At 42.5% G+C, this 17776-nt stretch overlaps 1 protein-coding gene across 26 annotated transcripts in view; it reads right to left on the minus strand.

The window, feature by feature from the left end:
- Positions 1–193: 193 nt before the first annotated feature.
- Positions 194–17776, minus strand: part of clasp2 (cytoplasmic linker associated protein 2) — a 41370-nt gene continuing 23787 nt past the window's right edge. For 13 of the 26 annotated variants that reach the window (XM_008421876.2, XM_008421888.2, XM_008421885.2 and 10 more), the window contains 21 exons: positions 17272–17379; positions 15764–15826; positions 15088–15194; positions 14928–14951; positions 14612–14767; positions 13791–13882; positions 13617–13680; positions 12796–12855; positions 12515–12517; positions 11875–12038; positions 10646–10724; positions 9092–9235; positions 8213–8356; positions 7973–8079; positions 7358–7499; positions 4524–4704; positions 4254–4447; positions 4036–4164; positions 3199–3405; positions 2991–3107; positions 194–1767 (listed from right to left, as the gene is read on the minus strand). In XM_008421876.2, the coding sequence (XP_008420098.1) occupies positions 1690–1767; positions 2991–3107; positions 3199–3405; positions 4036–4164; positions 4254–4447; positions 4524–4704; positions 7358–7499; positions 7973–8079; positions 8213–8356; positions 9092–9235; positions 10646–10724; positions 11875–12038; positions 12515–12517; positions 12796–12855; positions 13617–13680; positions 13791–13882; positions 14612–14767; positions 14928–14951; positions 15088–15194; positions 15764–15826; positions 17272–17379 (2363 nt within the window). In that variant the 3' untranslated portion in view covers positions 194–1689. The remainder of the gene's footprint in view (positions 1768–2990; positions 3108–3198; positions 3406–4035; positions 4165–4253; positions 4448–4523; positions 4705–7357; positions 7500–7972; positions 8080–8212; positions 8357–9091; positions 9236–10645; positions 10725–11874; positions 12039–12514; positions 12518–12795; positions 12856–13616; positions 13681–13790; positions 13883–14611; positions 14768–14927; positions 14952–15087; positions 15195–15763; positions 15827–17271; positions 17380–17776) is intronic. The other 13 variants (XM_017307491.1, XM_008421879.2, XM_008421889.2 and 10 more) reach the window with 10 other exon arrangements.

Consider the following 17776-nt stretch of genomic DNA (forward strand, 5'->3'; position numbering starts at 1 on the left):
GAGAATGTTAAGAAGTACTGTAATGTTTGCTGGAATAAAAGTCAATTAAGACTCAGTTTAAATATTTTTTTCCTTCTACTTCAACTAGTGACCCATTATAAAAATCCTGAAATTATTGAACCAAGCTGGAAGGGGGGGTTGGAGGGGTGGGGGTAAAAACATGAACAAAATATGAGGCGTTAAACCACGAATATCTATCATCATGATCTGTACAAGTTCTTTACTTTATTGTAAGCACAGCTTTTGTAAATGCACAAAGAAAACTAGAATGTTATGAGACAGAGGAAAGAAAGACAATGGAGAGGAAAGAGAAAAGTGAAGAAGACAGGACGTTTTCTTTCCATATCTGTAAATAATACATTTCTACAAATTTCTTCTCAACTGAGAAAAATACCCCCAAAAAACAAAAAAAACAGTGAGTCAGTAAGACTACGGCACGCGCAACAGAAAAAAGGAAATAAAGCGTGGATGGGTGAATGTGCGTGCCTGCACCTCCCCCCCACCCTGGGAGGTAGGGGAATTTCCTCCTACCTGACACTGTTATTGAATAATTAATCTTAATATCATATATAGATACATGTCCACTATATGATAATTAGCCAGGTCCGGTCATACTTCATGTGTAAAGCAGCATCTTCCTCAGAAGCGGGCCGATCGAGCGTGAGCTTGGAGAAATGGAAAACCATCTGGGGTTCATGTGAAAGGGGCCGGACGTCGTTCACGTTAATTTAAAACCGCAGCCAGTTTTATTCTCGACTGCAAACCTGACCGCAATAAAATGTTATTTCTTTATCTTTAGTTTCATAGCCAAACACCTCCCCCACCAGCCCCGTGGTCTGGATTTTATCGATACTGTTGTGTGTGTTAGTGCGCTGCAGCAGGGGGGGGGGGTCGTACCTCTGAGATTTGTCAGCACCTTTCTGGAAAAACAAAACAAAAACAAAAAAAAGGAGATTCTTGGTGTGTGAGAAAATATAACGTATTAAAAAAAAAAAAAAACACTGCAGTAAAACCTCATTTCTTAAAATAATCCAAACTATGACACCGTGTACATTTTACATTCCCGGCAACCTGGACCCGGTTACTGACTGTCCAAGAAGGAAACGGGAAAGAGCACAGTTTGTTCATCGCAATGTTGTATAAATATTAAACCCCCCGGAAAAATGAAACCATGCAGATGCATCACTCCCTACTGATGTTTGGCTGTTTCTCAGAGCGGACGTTGTTGGACAGGACGTACGGACGGACACGCGACATCTTCATCCTGGGGTGAGTGGGTGAGTGAGTGAGTGAATGAGTGAGTGAGTGGTGAGAAACCTGGGTGGAACATGAGAGCGGAAGTCGGCTGCTGTTTTTATTTATTCCAGATTTAAGGGTTCAGTCCAGTCTGAGGCCGGGGTGGGCGATGCTCAGTGAGAACTACAACGTTCCTCTCCTCTGAATCATGACATCCTCTCTCTCTCTCTCTCCCCTTCACTCTCTCTCTCTTGCAGTGAAGCTGGAAACATGAGCACTCTGTGTACTTATTTTGTGTGTATACACCATGTCTTGTTGTGGATGCAAGCAGTCTGCCCCCGTCGGTCTCCGTCTGTGTGGGTGTGATCTGAGGAGCAGATGTTTTTTTTTTTTTTTGTTTTTTTGCTGTGGACAGTTGCGGTTCTGCAGTCACACTCTGGGAGTGAGCGACTTCTATAGACTCTCGCCTGAAGGTTCGCTGCCAGTGGAGCCAGACTGGGCACGCTTGATGTAGAGATTCAACAGCTTCAGCTGCAAACAGAAAAAAAAGAAACAAAAAAACGCAACGGTGAAAACCATCGTTTCTACTTCTTACATCTGTTTAAATAATGAGCTAAACTGAACTAAAATCTTGTCACTCCAACGTTGTTTAAGTGTGTCGTCTTCATGAGGTCTATGACGGGAAGAAACAGCTGCTACTCATGAGCCAGAGAGTTGGACCGGTTTCCGACAGCCTCACATAAACAGGCTCCATCAGAGAAAGTTCTGCATTAAGGGGCGGCATTATGTGCTTTTCCAGGCTCATGGTGTCATTTTATAACACAATCAAGTAACTATGTTACCTTCAGTTACTATAAAAATTATATATATATATAAAAAAAAAAATAAAAATTTGACTGAAGCTCCTGTTCTTCTTAAGAACACGTCATCACAACAAGGCTCCCCCATTACGTCGTAAACAACCGTTCTTAGGAGCGCTGGGGATGAGCAGTAGTTTGTGTGATAAGCTCAGCAGATTGTTTGCCAATTTCTGCTGCCGCTAGTCTGGAGAAGCTGAGGAGACCTTTGTGGAAATAGGTGGTGCTTTGTGAGATCAAGCGTTTAGGCTACCCTGAACGGTCGCCACCGGACAGTCAAGGATTTCTCAAACATGCATAAAAGAATCAAAGTTATATTCCAGGAATATTTTCAATTAGGGAATAATTGAAAATATGACTTTAACATCATATGATCTAAAAAATGTTTACATAATTCCAACCCCTCCCTGAAAAAGCTGACCAGTAATTATTTCTCTGTTTAATAAAACTATCCAGGTACCTCAGATCCATATTCTTTGAGAGTTTGCCTGATAAACAGCATTCCAGTCACGATCCAATTAATAGTGTCTTGAAGGAACTTTCATCCTCCTTAAACTTTGTCATATTTTGTAGAGTTCCAAACACAAACTAACGTTTTATTGGGATTTTAAGTCATAGACCAACTTAAAGTACTGCTTTATGGTTAAATGCAATGAATATGGTTTTCAGAAATCTTCTACAAAGCTAAATTATGACGTGCATTTGCAGTTATAAGCGGCAAAGAGGACACAGGAAACACATGGAAGATCTCTACTTTATGTTGATGTAAATTTTTCATTCAGGTTTCAGAAAACGCCACAAGCTTCCAAAATCCGGTTTCTATAAAAAAAAAAAAACAAACAAAAAAAACCAAGGTTTTTCATGAACCGGATTTTAAAATGCCGGCGACCTGCTCACCTTGCTACTGGAGAGTTGGCCGAGGTGCGGTTTGAGGTCGTCTCCGATCACCGCATGGATGGCCACCAGGCAAAACACACAGGCTTTCCTCACACTGCTTTCAGAGTTATCGTAACCCTGTTGGACAAAAACACACGGCTTACCCTGTGACCGTCGAAATAAACAAATCGTCCCAGATTACCCGGTTGACGTCCCAGAGACGAGTCACCTGTATGAGTCCTGGGACGATCTCGGGCAGCATGCTGGCCAGGCCCTCTCGGGGAACTCTCTCCACCACCTTCGTCTGCATCTTGATAGCAGCCAGGTTGATGGGGTAATCAGCTGACTGAATAATTGGACACAACACCTTGATGCACTGGTCTGGACTGATGGACAACGCCAACATGGCAGCCGTCTCCTCTGCGGCGCGGACCACCTTCAGGAAAAAACAAACCAAGACAGAAAGCGTTGGTTGCTTTAACTTGTGATGTTCTGTGAATAACATTACTATTATCTACTTGGAAGAAGCTAATTTGTGGGAGGATCAAGGCTGACTTCAACTAACTTAGTAACTGATTAATCGTCAGCTGGAGTTTACAGACTCAATACCAATCTATTTGTATGAAAGAACAACACTCATAAACAAGATATATTTAAGATGCAGAAACCTTTGTGAAGCTGCATAGCTTCACAAAGTTATTAATCAATTGTTAATCAATTATTCCAAAAATTAAACGTGAAGTCAATCAGAAAGAGGTGAGCTTTTCACATGCGGATTTTAGAAGAATTTTTATTGCTCCAGATGCATCCTTCGCTACAAATAATCAAGAATTCACCAAAAGGAATGTTAATTGCATTTTACGCAATACAAAGATTATTTTCTTTAAAAAAAAAAAAAAGGAATTGGATCATTTATTTATTTGTATATTTGAAGGTATTTCCAATACTGTATAAAATAGTTAAAATAGTTAACAGAAAAACATGCAGGATGTAACAAAATAATTTTTTTTATCCGATTAATAGTACAATCGTCAGTTGCGGGTAGCCCTGGTGTGGATGACGGTACCTCTTTGTGTGGATCTTTGTGAGCCTCCAAAGCCTTCATGATGGTGAGCTCTGCATAGTTCTTGAACCTCCAAGGCTGCTTACCAAGAATCTCCCTCAGCACCCTCAGAGCCAGCGTTCGGATCACATGCTGAAGAGATTCAAGAAGAGAGGAAATTCAGCTCCGATCTTTTCCTCCGAGTTGACGCAAGTTCTGTGTGTGTGTGTGTGTGTGTGTACCTCTCTGTCGCCCATCGTCTCCAGCAGAAGCAGCAGGATGGTCTTGAAGTGCTCGTCCCACACCTGCAGGGTGTTTTCGCGGATCAGCTTGAGCAGCTCGTACAGCGCCGCCTTCCTTTCCTCTACGCGCTCGTTGTGATTGGACAGCTCCTTGAGGAGCTCGGCCACTCGCTCCGACTGATCGAGCCCGCTGTCTGTTTCAACGGAAGCAAGCAGAGTTGAAGTCGTTTGGCCTACGCAGCATGCGCGCTCGCTTTGTGGCTCCCGTACCGTCGGTGAGTTGGCCCGAGTCCTCCAGGCTGATGTCCTTCCGGCTCTGTTTCAGGGGCGAGTCGTAGAAGTGGTCATGGCCGACTCGGGGGCTGGAGGTGAGAAGGGGCGTGTTGAGGAGGGAAGTCTTGTTGTCGAGAGCCATCCGACCGCCGTCCATCAAGTCTGACACGTTTCCCCCCTGGTCAAAAAACAAAACAAAACACAAAGATGGAGGAATAAAGGCATCTTGTGTTTTGTACGTAGTGTCACAACCTGACTCAAAGCTCTGGCAAGGGTTGAGCAATAAATCAACAACAATAAATATCGCTATAGACACATGATCAATACCAAAAGATAATATATTCAATGATTTCTCTAAACTCTGATTCCAGAACCGCACAGCATTCTGGGAGATGTAGGCAAAGCAAATGCTTTAGCTGCTACACTTTTCACGCCCAGATATAAAGGTTTGTCAGAGGCATCAACTCTTTCGCTCTTGGCCAACTCTTGGCAACCAAACCTCAACAGGTTTTGGTTACCAAAACCTGTTGGTAACCTGTTGAGGCAACCAAACCTCAACAGGTTTGGTTGCCAAGCATCAACCTGTTGAGTGACTTATGGTTACCTAGCAACAACCTGTTGAGTAACTTGGACAGCAGCAGTTTAAGGTTTCCCCACAACTGTTTAAAAATCATTTAAAAAAACAACGGCATGGAACAAAAATGAGTACAACAGCTTGAGAGGATACAGGAAAGGTCCTGGCAACAGATTAAAAGTATTTCAAGATATTAAAAAAAAAAAAAAAAGAAAAGACAATCGATTACTTCAAATGATACGATACAGAGATACAAATGTCGGCTGGGCTACACACAACTTTTGTTGGACTTAAGTGTGGAGGGCCAGGCTGACCTTTGGATGACCTTATTGTAAACATGTATTACTTTCTTTAAAATGACAGCAGCACAAACGGGAAAGCCTTGGCTTCACAAACCAGAACTAAAAGTAAATGTTTGACATAATTTGTATAAAATTTAATACAGTGGAGGTGGCAGCTTGGACTAAAGGTTGACCTGAAGTAGAGAGCTTTAAGCTCAACAACATTTGGCACCAGCAGGAATTATGCTAGTCACTTATTCCCTTCAGGACCGGGTAAGGTAGGGTTTTGTTTCATCTCTGGTCATCTTTTTTTTTTTTTTTTTTTAAATTTGCTTCAAAATAAGTAAAAAAAAAATATATAAAAAAAAGTTATTTTTTAATAATTTTTTTTAACAATCAAACTGGAATCTTATAATGTTAAGATAATTTAACAGTGTGGTATATGATAATGGAAATGACTCAAGAGCATCAAATGCTGTATAAACAGGAGTACCGTGTCACAAAATGCTCCGCATAGCTAAAAAAAAACAAAAAAAACAAGAGAATCTTACTTTTTATTAAAAACATAGCAAACAAAATGATTGTTATTTTGAATCCAGAAATAAAATAAAAAAACAACCTCCGTACGTCTTCAGTTTGTTAATCGACTCTTGGCGTTGCAGCTGTACCCTTATTTATTGACTCAAAGAAATCTGGAGTCAGTTCACAGCAGTGAACAGAAACGGTGAAATGAATCACTTTCCGAGTGTTGCCACAGCGCCTCATGTCACCAACTAGTCACAAATCTGATAAAATACAGTAGAAAACCTTTTGCAAGCACTGATGCATACAGTTTATGCTATTCACGTTTAAAAGTTGCAGCGTAAAGCGCAGGGGTCTTTTTACATCTTTAGCCTGAAAATACCAGGAATCCATGTTGTTTTTCGCAGACTTTGCGAAGTTCGACATCAGGTGAGAAGCGGAGCAAGAGCAAGAGCGCAGAGTTGGCCCTGTTTGTGTGTGTATGTTTACACTCGACGCATTAAAAGGCTACTATGTATGGGCCAGTTTGATGAGTCAGGTGCGCTGATGAAATGTGGGCTGGTTAGATTTCAGACGCATGTCATGGAGAAAATGTCAGGAGGTCACACCTCTGTACCGGAGAACACCGTGTCCTTAAAAGGGGGCCCGTGTTCCTGGGGAAGGGCTGCGGGAGTCGTAAATTTACCCTCAGCATGCACCCTGACTGGAAGAGCGGCTGAAAATAGCAAATTATTATTGAATTTAGGCGGCAAAGCCGGCAGAACATTACCGACACGCTAAGACTGTTTGCACAGGATTATCTTTACAGTCACCCTTCCCATAAACAGCGGCTGTACGTCTCTCGGTTCCCACGAAGAGAGAGGGATCGCATGTCCGAGTCTCACACACAGTACCAGTGTGTGGTAAATCTAGGAAAAGACTGTTTTCATGGCTGCCTGCCTGTCAGGCCTTCAAAGAACATCAGAGTTATGATCTACTTCGATATGCTAACCCGGTAACCCCGGGTTATTTTAGCCCGACTGGCACTGAAGATGTTTATGCCACACAAACCAGCGGTTAGACTCATCACGATAAATGGTGCTGGATGACAAATTGGCCGTGTAATTTTTGTGATATTGTTGTTTTGAGACATTTTTTTCCAAGTAATATATTACTTAGAAAAGTAATATATTACTTTGACATTTCCAAGTAATATATTACTTGGAAATGTCAACCGTCCTCTCCGGCGTCCCGTCAGATTGATTTCGAAGCAAAAATTAACTCAGGAAGAGTTCAGAAATCAGCATTTGGTGGAGAAACCAGGAGGTTTTCAATGTTCTCCAGTGCAGTGGACTCCTATTTTTTCCAGGGCTGTACGTGCATCTACAGCAGAAATGTCTTAACACATGTCCGTCATGCGACGCTTAGAGGCTGCAAGCATGTGTCAGTCATCAGAGCCTGCATGTCAAACTCACGTCGTCTCCTTCCCGCCGTTGGACCGGTTCGTTCATGTCCTCCTGGCTGCGGACGCTGAAGTTCTGGATCGCCTCGGTGACGCCTTTCAGGGAGCTGTAGATGTCCTCGGAGTTCAGGTTCTCCGGGTCGTAGTCAAATGCACTGCAAATCACAAATTTGTTTGGTTCTTTGTTTTTGTTTTTCCTTCTTTAAAAAACTCACAAAGTACGAATAAACATAGAGGCATTTCAAATTTTGCACGAGTAGAGCTCCAGTTTTGTTAGTTTAACTTTATTTCGTGCTTGAGATGAATGTACAGCCGAACATCCTTTCAATGCAAACAATTAAAAATTGTAAAAAGTTGGGTTTTTTAAATTACAATTTCGTTGTTTTTTTTTTCTTCTTTTCATTAAACATTAAGCTGAAAAAAGATACGTCATTAAATATGTACATGAAGCCGCAATGTTTGGCCGTTAAATTAAATCATATTTATCATGCTGTTATCCGACCAACCTTCTAAAGAAATCTAGTTTTGAGCAAACTGGTGTGAAGAAAATCGTCATTAAAACCTTTACGATTTTTCTGATCCTTTGATAAAAAAAAAGAGCCCCACTGTGTCACAGAGGACGTGTTACCTTGGTGACGGGGTGTTTTGTGAGGTGTTGGTAGGTGAGGTGACGGGACTGGGCCAGCTGGCTGGCGCTCGGGGGGTGTGGCGCGTCATAGGGCTTCCCATTGGTGCCTGAAAACGTGACAAAAAGCACACAAAGTTGTCGGCGGCTGTTACGTGATTTTGTAATGATTTACAAAGGATGTTTAAACATCTCCCTTCTTAACTCATGTGGCCTTGGCACTTTGTGTTCCAGTGTACCCACCTGGGCCGTGTTGCCCGTGTTCTTCAGATGGTTCTGGAGCAGCTTGGTGGCTCCGTCCTGGAAGGTTTTGGGAAGAGCTGCCAGCAGCATGGTGAACTCCGGAGTGTTTAGTTGGAACAGGGCAATCAGAACCGCCTGGGCTGCCTGCAGAGACGCAAAATGATTCATGAAAACATTTAATTTAGTAGCTAAAAAATATGTGCTTTGTTATCCTACGTCTGTGATCTGATCACACAGAGAAGAGTTGATTTTTACTCTTTGCGTTCAAATGATAAATTTTTTTGTTCCGTTTCTTTTCCCCGCACAAAATTGTGAAAAAGTACCTTTTTTTTTTTTTTTTACTCGGCTATGACACTACATGAACACGTTGCAAAAAGACTGGAAATGAACTGAACTAATTTCAGCGCACACTTTTAAAACCAGACCGAGAGCAACAGAGATGACTTCGTTAAACTGTGACTGTTTTTAATTATTTTTATGGCACTTGAATTGTGTAAACTATAGTAACTGTTGTGTAATATGTGATGCTCTTTGGTCAGAACTCTGATGAAAAGGAGGGTTTTAATCTCAATGGGATTTTCCTAGAAAAAAAAAAAAAGGTAAAATAAAAAATATTGCAGCGGACAGAAGATCCTGCCAAGGAAATATTCATAACCTCAAGTTACAATCACAAACTTTACTGCATCTTATTGGGATTTTGTGTGAAGAATCTGCTGCTACAACTCACAACTGCAAGCCAGCAAAAAACTAAAACTTCTCTGGCAAACAAAAGCAAAAAGCTGTACTTCCAGACTTATGATGAACTAATCGGGTTCTCAGTCTGCTCATTAAAACTGCAGCACTCAAGCTTAGAGTCACGGTGAGGGTGAGAGCCGGTACCTTTCTGACATCGGAGCTCTTGGGTTCAATTGTCCAGGTGATGATGCGAGAAACCGCGAGTCGAGTCTCGCTGGAGTTCACGAAGTCGGGGGCCTCCATCTGCAGCGTCAGCGTCTCGATGTACTTCAGGATGGCCACTTTCACCTGCACCACAAACACACGTTTACACAGATCACCAACGCGGGACGGCTAAGGCTGACCTGAATACACACGGCAGAAACGATACAAACACGCATGAAGACGAGCACCAACGTTCACAGTGAGAGTGTAAAACCAGAGCGGATCCTTTACAGGTCTGGACAAATCAAACGTCTTGATGGATCGGTGACAAGATCGTCAAACTAAACAGCGTCGATGTTCATGCTTTGCGACAAATGGCAAAATAAAGGAAATAACAAATGCCAACATTCACTGCAGACTCCACAAGTGATTCCTGCCCTCATCTCACGCCTCTCTACATCTGGGGAGAACTTCCCTCCAAATCACTTAGCAGCACCGTGCGCGCCATATAATTGCTCCCCCCGGAGCGCACTGACCTGGGAGGACTGGCTCCAGGCTGCGGCCTGCTCGTCTAGAGAGCAAGCGTGGCGCCGCGCTCTGGGGGGAAACAATTTTACCCCGGACCCTCCCCTGCCTCGCCCGCAACACGAGCTCCGAACAGGCTTCAGAGAGAGAGAGGAGAAGCACCGCGTCAATCAACGGGGAGACAGGGGGACGAGGACAGGGGAGGGCAAAGGGGAGGTGAGAGGTGGAGAGGAGCATGGTGGGAGCGGGAGGACGGGGAGGGACAGATGTAGAGGAGGAAGAGGAAGAGGTGGCTTGGGCTGGTTTAAAACTTAGCTTTATTGCTTCGAAAAACTCTAAAATGCTCAAATCACAGAAAACTAGACTGTTTCTAAATCTACTGATGGATGGATGAATGGATGGATTTAAGTTAGTGAATGATGTGTCTGTCAGGAAATACAAATATTTTCTTTCCATTCTGAATTATCTTTCAAACTTTAATAAATTCTTCATTTCCAGACAAAACCAAACATTTACAAGCTTCTTACTGTTTTATATGTTGGATAATTTTTACTTCCTCGCAGCTGAATTAATAACCATTCCTCCTTCAGTTAAATGCCAACATGTTTTTCAGTTTTAAGACAGAAGGGAATCAACTTTGGAGTGACAAGGCTTGCAGTACATCAAGTAAATTCTTCTAATGGCTACATTATTTTATGCCCAAGCCTGGAGTCCAGGAAATGAAGCAGATCAGACAGGAAGCGGTGGAGACAGGGGCAAAAGCAAAAAGGAGAGAACATGGCTGGAGCAGGGAGATGGATGGGTGGCGTGGGGGCAGGGACTCGGAGGTGGAAACTTGATGGCACTAAAAGGCGGCGGCGTCCAATCACAGTCCAGGATTCAGGGTTTTGGGACGCACAGCCAGAGCGATGGGCAGGTACTGATTTCTGTTCATCCAAGCAGTGACCATGGCCGTTCTTTAGCAGCGTCATGTGCATGCCTCCCGTCCGCTCAAGCACTCAAACACACGGCGTCATAAACGGTCAGTACCTTGAGGCTGGGTGTCTGCGTCTGGTCCACAGTGAACCTCATGAGAATAGTGAACTGAAGGTCGTTCGGAAAAGACTCCCTGGAAGAGGAAAAACAAAGAGCCGTACTTTAATCCACAGAGAAGTTAAGCAACCGTTTTATCACAGCCACAAATAATATCGCAGGGAGTATTAGCTTAAACAAGAGCTACATGCAGGTAATTAAAACCAAGAGAAATATGACTGTCGGTAACAGTTGGTGAACAAAAACTATAAAATAAAAAGAATCGTATGACAGAGTTATGATTATTCATAGAGCTGGGAGACATGGCTTAAAAACAGCATCTCTAATGTTTTTCATACCAGATCTGATATCTAAATTTAATTGATTTTTGTATTTTCTCAAAATTTCAAATGACAGAAAACATCTTCAACAAGTGGCTTTTACTTCAATCGGCCCTCCAGTGAGTTGTATGACGGAGTATTGGGACCACGATACTAGAATCGGTTTAATTCCGAGAATACAGTTAAAATATTAGCAGAGAAAAGACGCAATTTTACTAGAAGAAACCCATTAAAATTATGAAAAACTAAGTTTTTTTAATGAGAAAAAAAAATCAGCTCTTTAAAACGTGCAATTGTTTGCATGACTGTTTCAAATTTTCTGCTGCTCATAATAATTTGATACTGATGAAGTACTTATATTAAGAGTTGCTTGTAAAAGTAAAACGTCACAGGATGCTCAACATTCCTTGTTTAAATTTTGTGTTATTTTGGAGTTCTCATAAAATTATTACTTCACTCTCCTAATGTTAGAACTTTTTTCTTGTAATAAAAAAAAAATGTAGCCTGGACCTAATATTCCATTGTAGAGTTGGTCTGAATTCAAAGTCCAAATAAATAGAAGAAAAACTAAGACTCTTAAATGTGGAAACTCATGGGATCCATTACAAAAATTAACTCTTCAAAAATCAAAATGTTTTATTAAGCCACAGCATTGATTTATTGCTCATTATTCATAAAAAATGTTTTTAAATTCTTTGGTCTTTTTCTGATGTTTTTCCACAATATCTTTGTGTACTTTTCAATTTAAAGTAACCTGCAAGGTGGTGAAATTATGATTGCGATCCATGATTCAGTGCTGAAAGTGCAGGAAGTAAAATGTCTCTGTAAAAACAGCAAACGCATCCAAATCTTCGCGCGATCTTGTCCTAAAATGCCAGCCTGCGTGTGAGATGTCTCGGCGCTCACCGCGTGACGTCCAGAGCTTTCTGGACTTTGGCCTGGACAGAACCCAGCAGGTCGGCCCCCATCTTCTTCAGCAGCTGCGTGAGCAGGACGAACAACCAGTCCTGGAGGTCGTCCTTATGGACCAGGATGAAGTCCACCAGGGTCTCCAGGAACATACTGAACACCTAGACACACACACACACCCCGATAACGCCTTATTGTTAAGGTTGATTCAGCCGCACTGCGGAGTTCAGCCTCAGACACACACACACAGATGCATGCACACAGATTACTCTGAGCTGGGATGATGTAAAAAAAAAAAAAAAAAAAAAGCATTAGTTCCCATTATGGAGTTAGTAGGTATTCATCGTGGCAGCAGACCATCTTTACGCCCAATCACCGATTCAACAAAATCACCCAAAACGACATAACAACAGATACAATCAGCTTTTTGCTTGACGAATTAAAAGTCAGTCAGGTTACGGGGTAACCGGCAGTAACCACCATCTTTATGAGCAAGTAGTTGATTTCAGCAGAACAGCGAATGGTCAGGCAGGTTAGTGGATGTTAACGACCTCGATTACTGATCAACCAATCAGATTAATGAAGCAGATTTCCATTCAGTTAGATAAAAACAGTAACACCGATTGGCCAAACTTACTCTCTACAGAGAGTTCCAGGGTGGGGGTGGCATAAGGGAGACAGAAACACACATCTGTTAGCATCCTAACCAAACTTTTACTCAAACTAAGATCCATCTTTAAAGATGTCAAAATCTTCAAAGTGATTTTTTTTTGTTGTTTTTTTTTTTAAATCGAACGAAATGCTGTGTGCACTTTAGCAAACAAAAAGAAACAAAACATATGAAATGACAGGTAGAAAAATTAAATGTAGGAGCAGAGAGGTGAAGGGAGGAGAGGCGTCCATGACGAGATGCGGTACCTTGAAGGAGGCTGAGCTTATACCGGATTCTGCCGAGCCGTACACCCTGCCGGAGTCTCGCTGAAATTCATCAAATCGTCACACGTCAAACGAGTGAGAAGGGGAGGAAAGCTCGCGTGCCTCACACTGGGTGTGTGAGGCAACGGAGGAGTCACAGCGCCGAAAGAAAGGCGGCAGTGTTAGAAGGGGCGAACCACAGCTGGTTAGTCAGAGAAGAAGAGCTGGCAGCCCAAACATTGGGGTGTGTGTGTGTGTCCATGTGATTTCTTTTTTTTTTCTTCTTTTTTTAAATTCATTTTTATGCAGCCAGGGTTGTTGGGAAGGGAAACGAGAGCAAAAAAAAAAAAAAAGGTGAGTGGAAGTGAATGCAAAGAGCGCAGCCAGCTGGTTGACTGCTGAACGGTGACAGAGCAATCCCACAGGACGGCGGAAAGTTTCAGGTCACACGCAAAAAAAAAAAAAGAGAAAAGAAAAAACCAGGCAGGGCATGCCGTTAGAAAACAGAGCATGTCTCACTCTGCATGCCAGTGTTCATGTTGGGAGGAGTGTATCCAAACGCGTTTTTTCTCCTGTTTATCCCATTTGTTGGTCCAAATCAGTTGAAACAGGTGTGCAGTAGGACTGCAGCAGTGTGTGTGTGTGCGCACTGAAAGATGGTAACACTGCTTGGGATTTGGCAGAATCCGGTACAGTGAGGGATGGTGGGATAAACAAAGTTAACGGAAACCAAAATTAAAGTGGATGGATAATGAGATTTGTGAGGTGATATGAGTGTGTGCGTGTGTGTGTGTGTGTGTGTGTGTGTATACATGCATTCATACCTTACTGTGAGGGTCTGCAAACATCCTAGTGAAGATTTCACACAACCTCTTCAGCTCCACCCGACTGACAGGGGCAAAAAAGGAGAAAGAATTCAGATGAAAACCCTCCATGACTTTATCTTAAAAGAAAAGAAATCAAATAAAAAAATCAAACGGGTTTGTTCTGAGGCTGACCTGAGTGTGCGCTGGTTCTTAAGCAGTGCCTGCAGGCCCAAAAGTCCCTCCTTCCTCTCAGACCAGTTGGCGCTGGCGCAGCGGTTGAGCACCTGGAAATCACAGCAAACACCAGGCAGGTTAAGATTCATCTCTCTCTGCAAGAAACAGCTGAAAGATTTAAAAAAAAAATTTTTTTGCTTTAGACTTTTTTTTGTTAAATCCAAAATTCAATTTCCTAGCTTTTAAAAAAAATTATTATTAAAATATACACAAATGACAGAAAACATCTTTTAAAAAAATTATTTCAATCATTCCTTCTGTACGTTGTTGACTTGAATACAAAGTTTATCGCTCGTCAAAAAAGATGGTACTTCTTCGGTGGACTAAAATCACTCTGAACTATGGAAACCCCTGGACAGACTCGGTGAAAAAAAAAAAAAAAAATCCAGATTTTGCAAAAAATTAAATCTAAAAAAAAAAAAAGATTATTGTTCAGCCCTACAGTGTATTTGCATTGTAAAAAACAAAAAAACACTGTACCCAAAAAGGTAACCTTTAACTTTTTCCCATTAGCAATGAAACGACCTCAAATTACTGCCACCACCACCAAGTAGAACAATGCAGATGGTTTATTAAGGATTTTATGTTAGTTTTCCACCACACTGTTTGAGCAGAACAAAGTTTAGTTTTGGTTTTATGTGACCAGAGCGACTTTCACACATTAGCCGAGTCTCCTACTCGACGTGCAGCAAATTGAAAACAAAAACAAAAAAATCATGCAAATACTTTGTGTTGTCTGTCAAATTAAGTATAAATAAAACATTTCCCTCGGTGCCTACCTCAGCCACGTCTTCAGTTTGCCTCATGTAGGTGGGGATGGCCCCTCCGTTCCTCGAGCTGTAGGATCTCTCCGAACAGACGCTGGATGCGTCGCTGTTGGCGTCGTCGTCAGAGTACATGTTGTAGTTCTCGTACCGCCGCCGTGCCGGCTTCTTCTGCAAGACAGAAAGATCCGGTGAGCGTAAAGAGAAGAGGAGGAGGAGGCAGAAAATAAACACGACACATCCTAAAGGAGCACATCTAAGCAACAACAACACACACACACACACACACACACACGACACACACAGGTATGATCCAGGAGAAGAACCTGACCTTAGATCTCATGTCTCCCAACAGCTGACAGCATTAAACAGAGGTAGAAGCAGGGATTAGAGAACACGCAGACATGCCCCGAGGAGATGTAAGCTGCACGTTTGTTACAAGAGAACCGGAGTGCGTCTCCATGCGAGGCTTCAGAGTTTACTGTACGTACCAGCGCATCCGCGAGGGCCTCCTCTACGTCGGAGCCGGTGTTGAGGACCCTCATGGCGCTAACCGAAGAAGAGAGACGACTCGACTGGCTGATGCCGAAACCCGATCCTGTGGGCCGAGACGGTCGCAAAAAGAGAGGGAGGAGGGGAAAATATGGAAAACCGAGCTGTTAATAGACCTCCAGAATAAAAGGAAAACACTCTCTGTCCTCCATTCAGCCAGATCCACAGATGATCCCCTTCCTCACCAACAACATTCACACAACATCACATCCCGATTGTCAACCCTGGAAGTTAATGCGATGACTTGTTAGACGACACTGAACTTGCCACTGGGGGGAAGAAAGGATGGCTTAGGAACACAAAGAGAGCATGTTGGTGATCCTGCAGAAAAGGGTCGAAGCTAAATAAAGAAAACAAATGGATAAAAAAAAAATACGGAAAAAATGGTTATCAGCTGGCAACTGAACGGGCGGAAGCATGCGATTCCACTGGAGGGGGTTCGACATCCTAGAGCAGAACGTTAAAAACCAAATTAAAACAACGATCGATGAGGCACGAGCAAGCAGGACAAGACGGGTGGCGCCGAGAAGGACGTCAAAGAAAAACGGCGAGAGAAGTTTGGCCGAGAAGGTGGGGTGGATGGAGGGCAAAGAAATAGATGTACTCAGCCTTCACCTGCAGCCCCAAAAGCGTCAGGTGTGTGGAGTGCTCCAGTGGAGCGGGAGTAGCTCCGAGTTGCTGCAACCAAGATTATAACACACACACACACACAAACACACACAAACACAGAGTTTAACAGCCGCTCACGCGAACGCAAGAATCACACGCAGAAACGTGACACAGTAAGTGCAGTGTGTGAACACAGAAAGAAAGGCAGGTTCAGTGCAAATGATTCATACTATAGTTAGTCAATATGCCTCAACTGTTTCATACTTTGAATGTATTTGATTTATATATAAGATTTTATATGGATCACCAACAAAAAGTAGCCTAAAACATAAGAAAAGTCTGAAAAAGTGTGTTGTGCATACGTCTTCAGCCAGTTGTACAATCTGATTTCCACGCAAGAGTCATCCTGTAAATATTTTAATCTCGGTATAAATCCAGCTGCTCCGTGGAGGCGTCGGAGGTTTTACAGAGTAAATAAACAGCAGCATGTGGTGAAACTTAAAGCCGGTTGGGTTATAAAACAACATCCCGAGCTTCGGCCGTCTCTCAGAGATCTGTTCAGTTCACCATCTCAAACTGGGAAACTTTTGAGATGGAGTACCAAGACATAGCAAGGAGAGCATTAATGAGAGAAGCAGCCAAGAGGCCCATAGTAATTCTGGAGGAGCTGCAGAGATCTGCAGCCCAGGTGGGAGAATTTGCTGAGGACTATTTGGTAGATAGAGCTACACAATGTGACAACACATTGTCCCGAGAGGCTGCAAAATACCTGGAAGGTCTGACAATCTATGAGGAGCTGAGTTCAAATACATGCCACACTTTTCAGATCTTATTAGTAATAATGTTAAAAACTAGTTTGTTTTTTTCCCACTCCTTAGTCATCCAGCACTTTTTGTTGGTCTGTCACATAAAACCTCAATAAAATGCACTGAGGGTTTAGAGGTGGGCAATGTGGGCTTCAAGTTTTATCGCAATATTTTATGGTGCTATTACAATAAGTGATAATAAAAAACTATTTTTATTTCTTTTACATAACTACATGGCTTTGGCTGCACAAACACAAATATTACTCTTGAAAAACAAACCATTTAGTCACAAAGAAGTGTGATTTGTGTCACTAAAATGCACACACTAATTGCATTTAATCACATATTCTGATTATAGATTGTTGTGACACACCATTAATGAACAGAGGAGAAAAACAGTTCAAATAACCCAGATGATGCGGTCGGTTCAGGGTTTCTTAAAACATTAATCGGGATTTATTGTGACAATAAATCTGAATCTTACGATAAGAGATTTACGGCGATAATACAATTAATACCCAGCCCTACTGAGGGTTTTGGATGCAATGTAAAAAAAAAAAAAAAAAAAACCATGACAAAAATGTGTTGTAATGCGCTATATGCACAGGTTAAAAAAACTAAATTACACTAGAACCTAAAAATGGCGTCACGTCTGCAGACTCGCTCATCTCAATTCTCCCTGCACTTCGTCTCTTACTGCTTACTCACCAAGAGGTGTGAAGGAGCGTACAGGGCTGGTGTCCCGGCTGCTCTCCCTGCTGGCCTCCCTGCTGCAGCCCTGACTCATACTGGGCCGAGGGATCCGACTGCCTCTAGCTAACGCCGCCCAAAACGTACATCGCAGGACAGGACAGGAGAAAAGTGGAAGGGAGGAAAGTGGTTGTAAGAAGACAAAAAACGTACAGTGAAACGGATAACCAAGAAGTCGGGAAAAATCCAGACACGAGACGTGACGGGAGGAGAACGGACGCACACGAATGAAGACATGAGACAGACGAGAGAAAAGGTGACAAACATGTCAAACAAGAAAAAACAAAACAATGAGCCAGGCTGACTGGTCCTTAGGAAGCATCTCGACACCAGTGGCTCTAACAGTTTAATACCTTCACACTGTTAGATATGAAAAGTATAATGCAGACCTATTTTCTGTTGCCTGACGACCAATCAGGGTAATGTGACTGCTAATGCGTCACGTTACCCTGTACACACCAGC

This window comes from Poecilia reticulata, linkage group LG11, assembly GCF_000633615.1.
Source record: "Poecilia reticulata strain Guanapo linkage group LG11, Guppy_female_1.0+MT, whole genome shotgun sequence".
NCBI classification, from domain to species: Eukaryota; Metazoa; Chordata; class Actinopteri; order Cyprinodontiformes; family Poeciliidae; genus Poecilia; species Poecilia reticulata.